Raw genomic sequence first — 14,876 nt, 5'->3', positions numbered from 1 at the left:
GGTACTGTTGCTAATTCGGATGACTTGGACAACCTGTCGCACTGACTGCCTGTTTTTATTTTGTCGAGCTAAGACCAGCAGAGGTGTTTCTAGGGCTTCTTCAGAAGTTTGGACTGTTCCAACTTTTGCAAATGGCAGGATGAAGTTAGTTGCAACGTGCAATACACCCCAATAGAGGACAAAGAGGGGTTTTCGTTACGAAGGCTGCATACTTTGCTGCCGGTGTAACAACCCCTACTCCTCCAGATCCTATATCAAGAGGATTGTGATTGATATTTCATGACTGGATTTCTCAGATTATGCAAGACATTGCCTTACCTTGGATCAAATGAGATTAAATAAACCCAATTTCTTATCCTTTTGGGATACCAGGTATTGTTGTTGTTGCTGCTGCGCGAGCCTCAGGTATGTTGTTTGACCATTTTTGCATCTTAAATTGCTTTAATAGCCCAGAGAACGGCAGACGTGTCTCCAGCTCTGATGCTTCTGTGTGGAGTTTTATGCTGAGATTGTCCGAGTTCTGGGAAGTTAATCTTCATGTGATACAACCTCTCACACAATTGCAGTGTTACCATGAGATGATCATCTGTACCACATTTTGTGGGATTCCAATGAATGAAATCTGGGAAACAGGTGGCAGTGTTATAATTTGTCTGTAGTTATTTCTTCTAGGGAAGAAGTTTTCGCACACATAATCCCCTTAATTGTTTTCCAAACCCCTGAATGGTCTTGGTGCTGAATCCTGGAAGGCTCCGTTTGCGTGGGATCGGTATTCCTTCAGGACCAGTGGTGATTTATAATAATTGTGGAGAGTGTCTGTGATCTTAATCCCATGCGAATGAGCCATTTCTGTAATTTATAAAGCAAAAGTTCCCCTAAAAGTCCCTAGAAATCACCTACCATATTTCACCAAACACCGTCCTGTGATGATACTAATCCTGCTGCCCACCTCGCCACTTTGACACATTTACTGTTGACTGTTGATGACTGCATGCCCTGTTAGAAATGATCATTTCAACCAGCCACTTTGCACTTCGAAGTGACATTAGCAGATGTTGCGGCGTGCACAGACATGATATCCTATCCGAGCTGTAATGTCAATAAATTTGAGTAAAATACAGAGTTCCCTTATCCTGTGCAAATGCATATATTTTTTAAGAGGAATTGAATTGGTTGTTCATTTAACTGACTTCTAGTATTTTCTGTCATGCCCTGTTAATGGACGCTTAACGAATTTAATATTTTAATCCAATTAATCACCAGAGTGATCGATGGAAAGCTTCGCTACTAAAATAATCAATAGCTGCAGCCCTAGTTTAGTCTAATCAGTTCAACAGATGTCTTTTAGGTCCTCCACTGTGTTTTATTTTCATGAGCAGCTTTGCTTAGCACCAGTGAGTTTTCTGAATTCGCGCTGCTTAAGCGTCCAGGGTACTCCTCGGTGGTCAGTTTAGACATGTTGGTGTATGATGACGGCAGGTTTTTCCATAAATGTAGAAAAATTCCTCTTAACGCGTCTGGCTGTGGTTTACATCTCTGCCTGCAGTCAATCCCAGTCCCATAGTTTCAGTCTATTCATGGTCATTTCACATTATCACACTGTGATGGTATGATAGTCAGAGAGGAATGAGAAACTGTGATTGGACAAGGAACACAGCAGGTTCACTGTGGCGTGTGTCTGTTTTCAGAGCCGGTGGACTGCCTGTTGAGAAGGTTTTCCTTTTGATAACTTAACCAAACAGATGAAGTCTCTTGGGATTGTTAAGAAACAGGAAAATGTCATGCATGGACTGAAACAGTCAAACGTACACAGCAGCACATTACTGCACACCACTCCTGATTGTTTTCACACATGAATAATAGGAGTGGACAGTCCAGCTCAAGAATCCACACTCATTCCCACCCTCTGCTTGCCGATCAGCTGTCTCACATTCAATTCCTGGAGGTCTGTGAGAATCTGCTCCAATTTCCTTCGAATATCATATGCTGAGCTCTTTGCAGACTGTCCCTGCCTTCACCTGAATAACAGCTCTGGGTATGGGTCTCTCCATCTTCTCCTCAAAGCTCCGGCCTATGTATCTGATTGATTTGGCTTGCCTCTGAGTGACTTTTATCCAGGTGATCACTGTGTTGCTTGCTTTTTATTTTGAAACGTGCCAGTTTTCAGTGTGCAGGGATGTCTGGCAAAGAAAAGCAGCATATCTGTACTGTCTTATAGAGACACTAGATTCAGTGATTTTTATTTATTTATTTTTCCTGTAAGGTTTAACCCAATTCTGCTGCCTGATCAGACCATCCTTGCCCTTTCTGATCAAAATTTATAAAACTCGCCGGTGTAAAGTGATCACTGCAGAAACAGGTGTGGCTGGTCAATTCCCAAGCTGATGGACGGCAGCTAAAAGGCAAACTGTAAAAGGTGCAGCAGATGTGTGAACTCACTCAGAACAGGGCATGGTTTGGTTATTTTGCAGCTGAGACTGGCACTTGCATCACCGCACCTTTGTTTTTAACTCATCTTCAAAAATTGTGAAATCATAACCATTAAAATATAGACGCAATTCATGATATCTCAGAATTTACTCACATTAATTTAAGTAATTATTTTTCAGTACATATAATGTGTTTGAAAAGACATCTGTACATTAGTTTCTTGCATTGACATGTTGAGAATACTGTTGGGATTTCAAGTAGGGAAGAACCAATACCACTTTGTAAAGGATGAGTACAAGTACTAAAGTTGAGCCACTTGGCGATACTGAGGACATATATGAGTTATGCGTCGCTCCAAACCACCTCTGCACAGCCTGTGTGTGTGTGTGTGTGTGTGTGTGTGTGTGTGTGTGTGTGTGTGTGTGTGTGTGCTACAGACGCCTCCAAACACCTTACAGGAGACGGTACGCACAGCGCTGTTCGCAGCGTCAGTCAGTGCTCTGCTCTGTCTGGACTGAGTAGGAATGCTCCATGCAATATTGCACTTGATGCTTGTATCTGTATATCCCTGTCTTCAAGACAATTTTCTGTTGGAGTTGAACTTTTTTTTGTGTTATTCCTAGTTTTAATTGCGCTTTAAATTGCATTTCATCATTTTTTTTTTTTTGATTAGACGTTTGGAATGCTGACATCTTGACTTATGTCTTGACATGCATGTCATCCTTGAAGTGTCACATCAACGTCAAGTATCACGGACGTTTTACTATCATCCTTTATGCATCGCTTCATCATCTTTGTCTTTAATGTGGTTTGTGCTGATGTGCTGCTCAACAGACACCCGTATTTACGTGAAACTTCAAAGACGTCCGAATTAAAAGACTGTTCAGAAGCAATAAAATCGGCCTTTTCTGTAAGTGCTGAAGCAAGTGACCCCTGACCTGAGCTGTGACATTAAGTTTACAGTCTTCAGTAGCTTGCTTTCTTTCAATTCCCTGCTTCCCTGCTATGTTGACCTTCTTTGTGATGGTTTGGAATAAGAGGAATAAAGGAGAAATGAGTTTTTTTTCTGCTGTCATTTACTATCTTTTATAAAGTCCTCCTTTTCGAGGGCAGAATGGCAAGTGGATTGAGTCCAGAACACAACTTCAAAGATTTTTTCCTTTGTGGAAAGTAAGAGATTCTTTTCTCTCACCCATCATTTCTCTATTACTCCTGGGCTTTTCCAGGCCAAGCAAAATCAAAGCATCCCCAACTAAAATTAGAGTTGCGGTACGTTGCCATTTAAATCAGTTTTCCTGAAGGTTTTCTTTCCTGTCTTTGTCCGTATGGGTCACAGACACACTTATTGACGTGTACTAATCACTTGAATTCCACCTGGTGTTAAACTGACCTGGCAGCACGCTGATCCCTTCCTTTTCGCTTCATTGTTTCTACTTGCAAAGTTGTAATCGTCCTTCTTCCACTCACTTTTTCAGGCACGCAGGCAGGTGTGGGTTTAGTATGATATTTCAGGCCAAATAATGATAATTATTGAACAATTAATAATAAAAAAGAAATAATAAAGTGACCTAGATTAATGAAACTGTTTCTGTGAGTAAAAGTGTCTGGACCTGCACCCCCTCGCTCCCTCCCCATGGAGCTGAAAGCGAAAGCCAGGACTTTGAAAGGAGCCCGTGAACAACGAGGAGTGATTGGCAGCAGTATTCATTTCCTTCGTGCCACTATACAAGGATCCTGAGAATGAATGGGGGGAGCCCCCACTTTCACGTCTTTTGTCTGAGGAAGTTCTGCGAAGCATCGGTGCCGTGGCCCGTTTTGCGAGACGCCAGCCTGCTGGAAACAGAAATACACCCAGTGTTATTGTTTTTCAGACATGCTTGATTCAAAGAAATGCTTTCAGTGTCTTTTAAAATGTGCTATTAGTAACGCTATTAGTGTGAGAAGAAATATTTTCAGAGGCTTGGACTCAGAAATTGGTGATACCTTGCGTTAGGATACACCGCTCTAAACTGAAAACAGACCATTTCAGTCGGCACACACAGCTCAGTCTTTCAGATGCCTCCTGCACTTACAAAGGCGCCCATGTCATCCAAAAATAGTTAGATGTTGTGTATGTTTTTGAGTTCGAGTCCTCCTAAATGACCCTTTAGCTGCCACAAACAGCTAATCATTTTTTTCGGTAAGCCCTTCGATATTTGTCGAGTAAACTGAGGAGCCCCTTTGAGCAACAAATAAGCGTCAGTGTAGGGTCTATAATGGGACGGCGGCAGGCAGGGCAGTCTGAGCTTAGATTCCTTCTCCCTGCCTTCCTCCTCATCTGTCCTCGGGCTACTTGCTGGAATAAAAGAGGGGAAACTAATGTATGGTCGCTTTGAAGCGTGTCAAAGAAAACCACAAAGATTGTGACTTAATGTGTGTGTTTCTGCCGGGCTGGAAGATGCTTTCAATCAGGACTGTTTTTTACATCTAGGGTTGTTTTGCACATGTGCCATAAGCACAGAGCTGTGGTCAGGTTAAAAGTTTATTTGGTATTTCGCGCCTTTGCTTTCATATTTTCTATATTATAATTTGAAACCTGACTCCTTTGTCATTTGCTAGGGGAAAAAAGTAAAATAAAACTTTTCTTTTGGAATCAGACAGTGAAAGCTTGTCTTTGCCCAACCTTTCATTTGGTGGGTTGGATGTGCAGCTGAATGTCAAACTGGCTTAATGGCGGTACAATTTGTGTTCGTTCGGATGTTTCTATAAAACACTGTTGGAAAATATCAGGAATCCTGTACTCTGAATTAATGATTCTTGAAGTTAAATCTACAACGAGATGCCATTTGATGAGCTTGAACTTTAAGAACGCTTCCAGTCATCTAAAAATCATGAAGGGGTGTTTTTACCTTTTTACAGATTGTTTTCAGCAGAGAGGAAATGGAGAACTTTTTCAGGTTTTGGGGTTCTGTTTTAATTTTAAGTGTCTGTTTTACTTGCTGCTTAAGAGTAGGTACATTCTCTTAAATTCAAAGAGAGTTTATGGTGGCATAGTATACGGTGTGATTAGTTGTGTGACAACATAAAATTGGTGCTTTTTAATTTGATGTGCAAACAGCAGCAAGTTTGAGAATTCACACAACCACATGATTTCATTTCAGAGTGGTTTTTTTAAATTGTTTTATACCCAGGACTAGATAGCAAGGTCCAGTGAACAGCATGAACTTATATAACCACTTGGATAAGTGACAAAACATCTTCTGAGACATGTGACCAGGTCCGCTTGGCCTTATCCAATTGCTTTGAGATGACTCTTAACTTAACAAACGAGAATTTTGCAAAGATATGGACTAATTTCATGTTTTATTTTTTTATGTTTTCTCTGTCATATATGAGTTCAAAGTTCAACATCACTCTGTGAAATGGCACCATCTAAAAATTGCAAATGGATTTATTTATATAGCACTTTTCTTCTGTGTCAGCAGCCGCCAAAGCACTTCAGAAAATTAATCATCCTCTCATTCGTACACCAGTAGTGGTGGCTGCCATGCAAGGTGCTCAGTTTTGGTTTCAGTGGCCCTGTTTACATAGTTTTTTTTCTTCAATATGTATAGGGAATGTGAAGATACATATATGTCATGCTGCTATGCATTGTGGGATTGTGGACATAAACAGTTTTCTGCTGAAGCATCTCGGTGGGACAACTTAGAAGCATTAGTCTAAGCAGATGGAGGTTTTGACGTTTGAGAGAGTGTTGTTGACATGATCTGTGTGTGGAAGTGCAGACGCCAGCCTTCACAAAGGGTCAGTCGGATGCGACGGACGTGGAAGTGACGAAATCCCTTCCAAACCTGTGAATCCATGTGGAAAGGGTCATCGGCGCTGGCAGGAACAAATACAAAATACTGCCCTCAGAAATCCCTACTGAAATGGTTTTGCCCTGTGAGGGAGAGGAAGTCACATTGCTGGACTAACTTGTTTGCTGTGCTCTCACAAACGTGTTCAAGTGAAGTTTTGTGAACTTCCTGCTCACAGTCACTTAACAGTGCGTATGTTTTGTAAAAATACGTTTTGAAAGTCGGGTAGCTGTGGCTTTTTCCTACCTCTTTTGAAAGATCTCTTTTTGATATGTGTTACCGTAGGAAAAGAACAAGCCTTCCAGTTCTTGTCATTTTCACAACTTTATCAATGCTTTGGTGAATTTTGGTTTTTAATAACTTGAAATGCTTTAATAAAGGTTTGCCCTCAAATTGTCTTGATAAGCAACCTGGTAATCGTTCCATACTTGACGCAGTATTAATCACACGTTTTAGCCACACAGATCGCAAAACAGCCACAAATCATGACTAAACAATTAATTCTAAATCTTTGCGCAAACAGTATTTAAGAAGTTGTAGAGTCACATCATCACTCCAAAGACAAACTGTATCAGTGGCATTAACAAGCGAGTTGGGATCAGTTCACTTTGAGCTAGAGCCACAAAACCAAACATCAGCTTTTGAAGGTACATCTCCAAGTTCAAGACAAGCAAAGAGGAACCGCTCTTACAGTTTCCATTTGTCACATGCTACCATCTCTCCATAACACTGGTGACTAGTGTTCTTTCTTTACTTTGCTTCCTCTGTTTTCCCCTTCTGAGCAGTTCTTTTTTGTTGCAGTTCCTTTAAAGGCACAGCAGAGTTCGTCTCAGATGTTTGGGAGACTGCCCAACTGCGATGTGCAACCAGCTCGAGCAAAGACACAGATCTGAACCGTTCTGGTGCCTTCTTTAACCGTACCCCCCAAAACTCAGAGTTTTGGATTATGGGCAGAATAGCACAGTCTTTAAGTATCCAGACAGTGGAATCGCAGTTCTTGCTGTCTGTAACATATATTAGTGTTAAACCTGTGTAGTAGGGATGTCCTTGTTTCAGTTGTTTTTCTCCATCAACAGTATGAAGGTAGACATTATTGTCTCTGGCCAAACAAGCCTCATGGATGGTGCTATGCTTTTATTTTGAGGGACATTAAATCTCAATACAACCACTTTTGCAGCTTTCTGGATATGAAGCAGTAAGTAGAACTGTAATTTCTCTCCTAACCCGGAGAAGGATTCCCTTTGTTGACTTTGCTGAGTAGAATCCAGCGTGCAGGCTGGTCTGTGACTGTCTTCATTTCTCTGTAGCATGCAGGAGCTTCCGCTTTGAGAAGCAGGGCACCAATATGAGTGCTCGTCTCTCCAACACTGCCAAAAGCACAGAGGCTCATATTAATTAAAGCAACAAAAGGAGAGAAAATGGTAAACTGGTAAAAGGGAGATACTATGTCAACATATAAATATGAAGAAGATCAGTGAGGAAGGTATTTTGTGTTATGATCAGGAGACCATAAGAAAATAAATAGACAGTAGGTTTTTAGGTACATAAATAAATTGATGATAGTTGACAGCATCACATCAGGAAGTAGTAGAAGTCAAAGCAACTCTTAGAGTTTAGCTTATCCAATTACGACTGTGTTCTCAGAGTTCTTTGCTGGAGAACTGCTGATGGGCCTCTAATGACTTTTAACTTTTTAATTCCTGTAATTTGTATGTTTTAAGCCCAAAAACAAGCTCGTTCACGATGTCCAAAAATGACAAAGTTGGAGTCAAGCAAGGTCCTGAGTCCAATCATTCACCATCAAATCGTAGGGATTGACATTATTAATTTTATGCAGCTTTGCGGTGTACCGCGCTGCATTTCATGTAATTTAAGTTTCTCACGGTAGGTTTTAAAGTGGATGTATCCTGCTTTTTTAGCTAGTCCAAACCCTAGAAATGGCATTAACATGGTAATAGTTTATTTTTGACGCTAAGGAAAAGTCATTTTGTGTGAAATAAAAGATTTTCTGGGGGTAATTCTGAAACCCGGAAGAGAAAACGCTCTGTTTCACTGAAAATCCCGCCTCTCCCCCTGTGGACTTTGACTGACAGCTACTTCAACCAATCAGCGCTTCAAAACAAATACGCTGGCTAGCTTTAGCTCTTTAGCTCTAGCTTCTCTACATGCAAAAACGTCTTTTCCTGTGAGGAACTCACCAAGCGCAGACCCTTCAGACCCTTCAGACCCTTCAGACCCTTCAGACCCTTCAGACTCTTGTTCTTGCTTGACTGTTGCTTTCAGACGATGGTTAGAGTGTATCCTCGAAATCGGAGTTACAAAAAGCAGCAACCCTGACCACTAACCACTTCTCCGTGTGACGTCAACGTGGGAAACGGAGCGTTTTCACGGTGGGAGGGGCTGCCTCTCTGAGCAGCACAACAAGGAGGAAAGCTCAAACACACAGGCACGAAGGAAAAAATGCTTTGGGGGTGTTTTTGGTGAGTACAGAACTATATAACAAGGTTAAAACATAAAAAAAGTGAATTTTGCATGATACAGCCCCTTTAATGCAATCCAAATTAATTGATCCACTGAGGTGTTTCCATGGGACATTTGTATATCATATGTTCACAGACAGATGGACATGAATAGATAGGGAATCAAACATTCTGACTGAGAGGTGATCCATTCCATCACCTGAACCAGAGTTGCCCCAATACACTCTGAAATGCTGCAATGTCAGCATAGGTCATGGCAGTAGTTCATTCAGTGTGTTTACATGGAACTTTTTATTCCTCTTTAAATCTGAATAAAAGTACATTTGGCTGTAAAATGACCATGTGAATGCCTGAAATCTTTTGGAATGAAATTTAAATTCGAATAAACCGGCGGGTTTATTTGCCTTCGGGAGTGAAATTATATGTAAATTAGACATAATAACTTTACTTCGGTCATTCTGTGCATGCTCCGCCGTGATGACGCAAGATTCCAAGATGGCGGCCCGTAGCTTGACTCTTACGGAGACGATTTATTAAACAGGAGCTTTAGAAGAAATGGATATAATGAAAAGAGCGCATGGACAAGAGCATAACGATGCAGACATTTTCAAAGCTGTAGCTTCAACGTCAATCGAGAAAGAGAAAAATCGCCGCCAACATGCTTGCACGACATGCACGAGACGTCACTACGTCACGGTCGCCCCCCCCAGTCCGATCACAACGCTTCTCAGCCCCCAGCATTAAGGAGGATTTAATCCTTGGTTTTTTCCATGTAAACACAAAGCTCAGAAATATAATTTGGAATTACTTAATTTGGAATAAGCCAATTCTAAATTAAAAGCACTCCATGTAACCACACTCATTCTGCAGGTGAGCTGTGCTTACATTTTATCATTTCAAAGTACCTGCTGTTGTGGTGCAAATGCACGTAGATCAAAGAAGTCTTTTCTTGAGAGGGATCACTCACTTGGAAATGTAGTTCTTAACAAAAGCCCCCCCCCCAAAAAAAAACAAAAAAAAAAGGAAATTGAATAAAAACAGTTGAACATGAGTGTGAGGTCGGGACACCTTGATAAAGATACATATCACAAAATAACTTTTCAAGATGCACAACAGGGTTGATTGACTTTTCAACAGATTGCGTTCATGCTTTGAGAGACGATGCAGATGGCCAGTGAGAATGAGAGGTGCTCAACCCTGAATCAATCAGAGCACAGTCGCAGCTGTGCCACTTTTATCACAATTGTTCTGAATAATTCTTATCATTTTAATTCCATAATTCTACATTATGAGCGTATGTCAATTTTCTCACAAGATTTCTTTTCCCTCCGTTATATGTGATTTCTCATGTTCCATTCATGTCGTAGACCAAATACATAGTATGCACTTGTCATCACAGTTTCCCTTTGTCAGGGAGAGAGCTGTGGAAAGTTCCCGCTCTGGTAAGTGGTAAATGGACGTCCTCTGTGAGCGTGCTTCACACCATCACATTCACTCACAGACATTCACACACACATACACACTCTAATGGCTGCCAGGCGAGTTGGTCAACCTCCATTGGGAGCCGTTTGGGGTTTGGTGTCTTGTTCAAGGACACTTGAGCATATAGTCAGAGGAGGAACGGGCAGTGACCTTGCATTTGGAAGCTGACGGTCTCAACCAACACCCCAGTAGAATTCTGGAAACTTTTGTGAACAGTCTTATAACATCCCAAAGACTGAACAATTAATGGATTAGTCAAGAACATCATGGATACATTTGATTCATTAACACTGAAAGAATTTTAGGTTCTACAACACTGTGTAGTAGATCTTAATTGTAGAGCCCAAAGCTGACAGAGGATGTAGCTTCCCGGTCTCCATCTGCTGTAGCTGATTGTAAATTTGGCCAGTCGATATAGTGATTCCCTGTGGAGATATTTCACTTCATTAAAGTGGACGCCTGTCTTTTGTTACTTTATTTAATTGTTGTTCCACTACAAACGCACATGTCCCCTGCCTGTAATGTATCTCAGCTACTTGTTCACATCCCAGCCTCATTTGCTTAGTTGATTTTGTTTAAAGATTGTACCAGATAGTTTGTCAGGTCCTCCTTTCCCCTGTCCTCGGTCGGCACAGCCGGTGTCATCGCAGCGAGAGGCCGGGAAAGGTAGCGATGTTTGTCTCATGAGCACTCAGGGATGGAGACTTGGGGAGGGATAGTGTCGACCGTTTGCACAAGAGGGTCTTTGTTGTGTCTGTCCTGGACTGTGCCACCTGGCCACTACCACCTTTTGTTCCCTTCTTTCAAAGTCTGCAACGTGATCCACGGCCCAACAGAGCACTGAACGCTGACTTGAAACGGCAGATTTTCTCTCTTAACTGTAAATCATAGATTTGGCTGATTTTCTTTTTGATGCTATTTTAAAAGTGCATTCTGTCAAAGTTTTCATGTCCAGAAAGATGTGAAAAGATGCTCTTTCTCTTCTCTCTTCAAAAGAACAGTCCCAAAACAAAACATTTGAATTGTACTTTGGTGAAGCTGCTGAGCAGCTCGCCACAGAGGACAGCACTGAAGTATAATGTGTGGCTGTTCGAGGAATGTCAGTCTGGTATAAAGTAGGCATCTTCCCAGTGAGTAATCCCTGTTACTACATTTTGGTTTTAATTAAGACTAGTCAGCTGATCTTTACAAAAAAAAAAACAGTCAAATGTCAAAATATTTTGTGAGTATTAAATGCTGTTTGATTCCTTCACTCTTCAAAAACCGTATTTGATTTTAAAATGTTGCTGAAGTACGAAGTGTTTTGCTTGAAGCGGTACGCTGCAGGGTGTCCCTCAGCATCCTGTGTCTTCAGGCTCATGTATCCCATTAACTTCTTGAAGCCATTACCCTCAACTAAGGTTAGTAGTCGGTCAGTGTCAAACTAACCCGACCGTGGCGAGCCAGCACCACTCGCAGCAGTTCCTACTCAGTGCAGGTTAATGTGTAAATAACTGTGCTTTCCTTTGGAATGATTATACGCCAGGTGGTTTCCTGTCGCGGTTTCCTACGTGCTCGACCGTATTTTAATTTCCTTAATACACATTCCGCTCTGCTTTAGCGAGACTGCTCCTCATGATTCCATGCAACGCCTTGCTGGAGTTGCCACGTCCTCGACCGGGGCACCGCCACAGGGTCGGGGATATTTGAGTCGAGGCGGGCGCATGACAGTGAAGTGGCACCTTGTACACGGATAAAACACTAATCAGCAGATAAGCCTGGTGCTGTCCAGCAATGGGGCGGACGTCTGATTGTTCAGCCGACAAATCACGCACATCCAGAGGATTTAGTGGCACAGAGCATGCGATTCGCTGAGTGTGGAAACTGAGAAATACCAGTGAAGCTGGGAATCTGTCATAGTTTTCCATGGCGGTTGATTCTCCGTTTCAGCATCTTTACACAACATGTCCCAAACCAGTGCATGTCAGCATGAAACAACCACTTTGATGTCATTGTGCTTTTTTTCTTTATTCCGCTAACATTAACATAGCTCAGTGAGCCACCACAACTCCAATTATTCCTCATCACTTTATATTCTCGTTTCTTTTCTCTCCCTTTCCTCCGGGCACTCGCCCCAGCGCCACTGCACTCATGTGTCTCTGGATCTGTTTGGGACCTTCGGCATCACTGGATAATCTGAGATTTCAATCAATCATGTTTTGATTCCCTGAAAATACATTGTTGTTATGTTGTTGCCTTTGCCTTTCGTTCCAGTTTTGACTCTGTTAGACTTTGAGTGCGTGGTTAAGTGGTATACTGAGGGAGCCGAGCATTGGTTGCACCAGCCCCTCGCTGGGCCTTAATGCCTGGCTGCACTTTAATTGGTATTAAGGCTGCACGGCCACGTGCTGAGCACAGGGAGGCACCCAGAGGTGAGCATGAGGAGGCTAGTTATTACTGTGACTGAGTGCCCACTGCCTTAATCAACATGGTTTTAGCAGAAGAAGAAGAAAAAAAAAAAAAAAACCTTAAAAACGTGCAAGTTGCTCGGCTTCAGGTGACAAATGAAAAGGAGTAGAAACTTTATTCCAAATGAATTTTGATCTTATGTGCATGTTGGATGTTGATTGAAATTGTAGCAATGTATTGTAAAACGATGAAGAGGAAAGTTTCGACTGCTTTGAATGCTTGATGTGGAGAAGTTAATGTCAGCGTGTCACTCAGTGGTCTTCTGCCCCACGCACAGCAGAAACCAGCCAGAGTACATTAACCTCATGCAGACTCGAGACAGAAGCTTGAAAGGGAGTCGGATTGCACAAATAGCAACTTCTGGGTGCCACTGAGCACCCCCTTTGTGCAGCTTACTGTTTTAAATCTTTTTGGCATCCATATTGTTTGTCATCCTTCCAAGTTTCATAACACTATTGGATCACCGGTCAAGACAAACAGAACGCAGTCGGGTGTGACTTCAGTTGCAAAAGAGAGATTTCACATGGTCAACATCATTCTGAATATGTTTCTATATACACGTTGATGTATGAGCTGGGGCCACTCATATGATTACATTCAAGATTGTCACCTTGTACCTTTTGTAATGCTTCTGCTGGAACTTGGTGTGTTTATCAAGCCGAGTTCAGCAGACCCTAACCCTGGTAAAACATCAGTCTTCATACTTTGATCCGCCTCATTATCCAGCTAAGCTAAATCTCTCCCATAGTGTCACTCAGTTCTGCTGTGCTTATGTGTACTGTGTGTTATTTCTCACAAGGAGGGGGGCATCCCAATTAGCTTCCAGTGAAGGCAGCCGTCTGTCTCTTTAGGCTTGCTGGAGACCACTTTATGTAACACTTGTCTCCTCCCTGAGTTGGCAAACGCCTGAGAATGGTTTTAATTGAGCCAGTGTTGGAAAGGCCTGTGAGCTGAGGCTCCGAGACAGCCCCAGGGTGTAGTGGGAGCCAGGGCACATTCTTCGCCTCGCTTTAAACTAGATATTCGAAGACTGATAGGCAGATATAACCCCACTCTGCCAGACAGAAGCTTTTCAGGGGTTCACAGCTCTGCCCTCTGGGCCACGGTCGGGTATTTCAACAGCACATAGAGTTTTTCATTCTTTTTCTGTTGCTGCTAAAGTCAGTGAAAGAAAAAAAATCTTCTGACTTTGTTAATGTCGGTGAAGAGCAAGCAGCACATTTAGCTGTCTGGTGTTCATGTGCTGAGGCTTTTTCCAAAGCTCACCAGAGCCTGAATGGTTGGACAGACTGTGGATGGGAGCTTACTGCCTTCCTCTTCAGCCGTTCTTCACGCCCTTTGGATAGAAAATGACAGTCCCCGTTTGGGATGTCGCCTCATTTTTGAAGTCGGTCATTTTGCCTTTTAAGTGTCCTCGAGTACAAACAGATGTGGTTAGTTCATCTCCTTCAATTAACCCTCCCCCCCTCCCCAACACACACACACACACACACACGCAAGATGTTGCTATTTCTGTTACAGCGTTATAGCTTACTGTGCTTTGTCCACATGCAGGTCTAAATGCAGAGCTGTACTACGTACGTGACGATGTGGTGAACCATTACGCGCTCTCCTTCAACATGCCCGTGCCCACCGACACCAACAGCCTCTACTTCACCTGGTTTTCCAAAACAAAGGTGAGCCTCGATGACCGTTAATACACCCAGATGCATCGTCCTGTTGCCAGATGCAGGAGAGCCTCACACTGGCCAAACCTGACGTGCAGTATGACCTTGAAAAGTCTGAAAATAGCACCAAAAAAAAGTTAATGTTTTTTTTTTTTTTTTAGGTGGACTATAGACTTGCGTTTCACATGGACAACCCTGCTGCTCTCAGCCAGCCACGGAGCAACATCTCCACTCAGGGGGAGATGCCTCGTACTCCCTCCGGTCGGTTGATCATTTACCTCTCTGATCGATCATGTCTCTGGTTCACAGTACCTCCTCCTCTGTGTAGACTAAAGTGAAGTCAGGCAATCCAGAGGCGAAACCAAGACCATGTTCACTGTAAAAATAACTAAATAAATAAATAAGGAGAGTTATCTAAGTTGAAGAGATGTCATTGTCTTGAGATGCCATTATAATTCTAATATCATCAATTAGATCAGTGGGCGCCCATCTTTTTTCCCTTCGTGAGTCAGCAAAACTTAAATATTTCAACT

At 42.3% G+C, this 14,876-nt stretch overlaps 1 protein-coding gene across 3 annotated transcripts in view; it reads left to right on the top strand.

Annotated features, from left to right (window-relative positions):
* The window catches only part of ryk (receptor like tyrosine kinase), a 40,938-nt gene that overhangs the window by 4,646 nt on the left and 21,416 nt on the right, over window positions 1–14,876 (top strand). For all 3 annotated transcript variants that reach the window (XM_030082847.1, XM_030082848.1, XM_030082846.1), the window contains exons 2-3: window positions 14,231–14,352; window positions 14,505–14,604. In XM_030082847.1, coding sequence (XP_029938707.1) covers window positions 14,231–14,352; window positions 14,505–14,604 — 222 coding nt within the window. The remainder of the gene's footprint in view (window positions 1–14,230; window positions 14,353–14,504; window positions 14,605–14,876) is intronic.

Source organism: Salarias fasciatus, chromosome 23 (genome assembly GCF_902148845.1).
Source record: "Salarias fasciatus chromosome 23, fSalaFa1.1, whole genome shotgun sequence".
Lineage (NCBI taxonomy): Eukaryota > Metazoa > Chordata > Actinopteri > Blenniiformes > Blenniidae > Salarias > Salarias fasciatus.
This window is presented reverse-complemented; position numbering and strand designations above follow the sequence as displayed.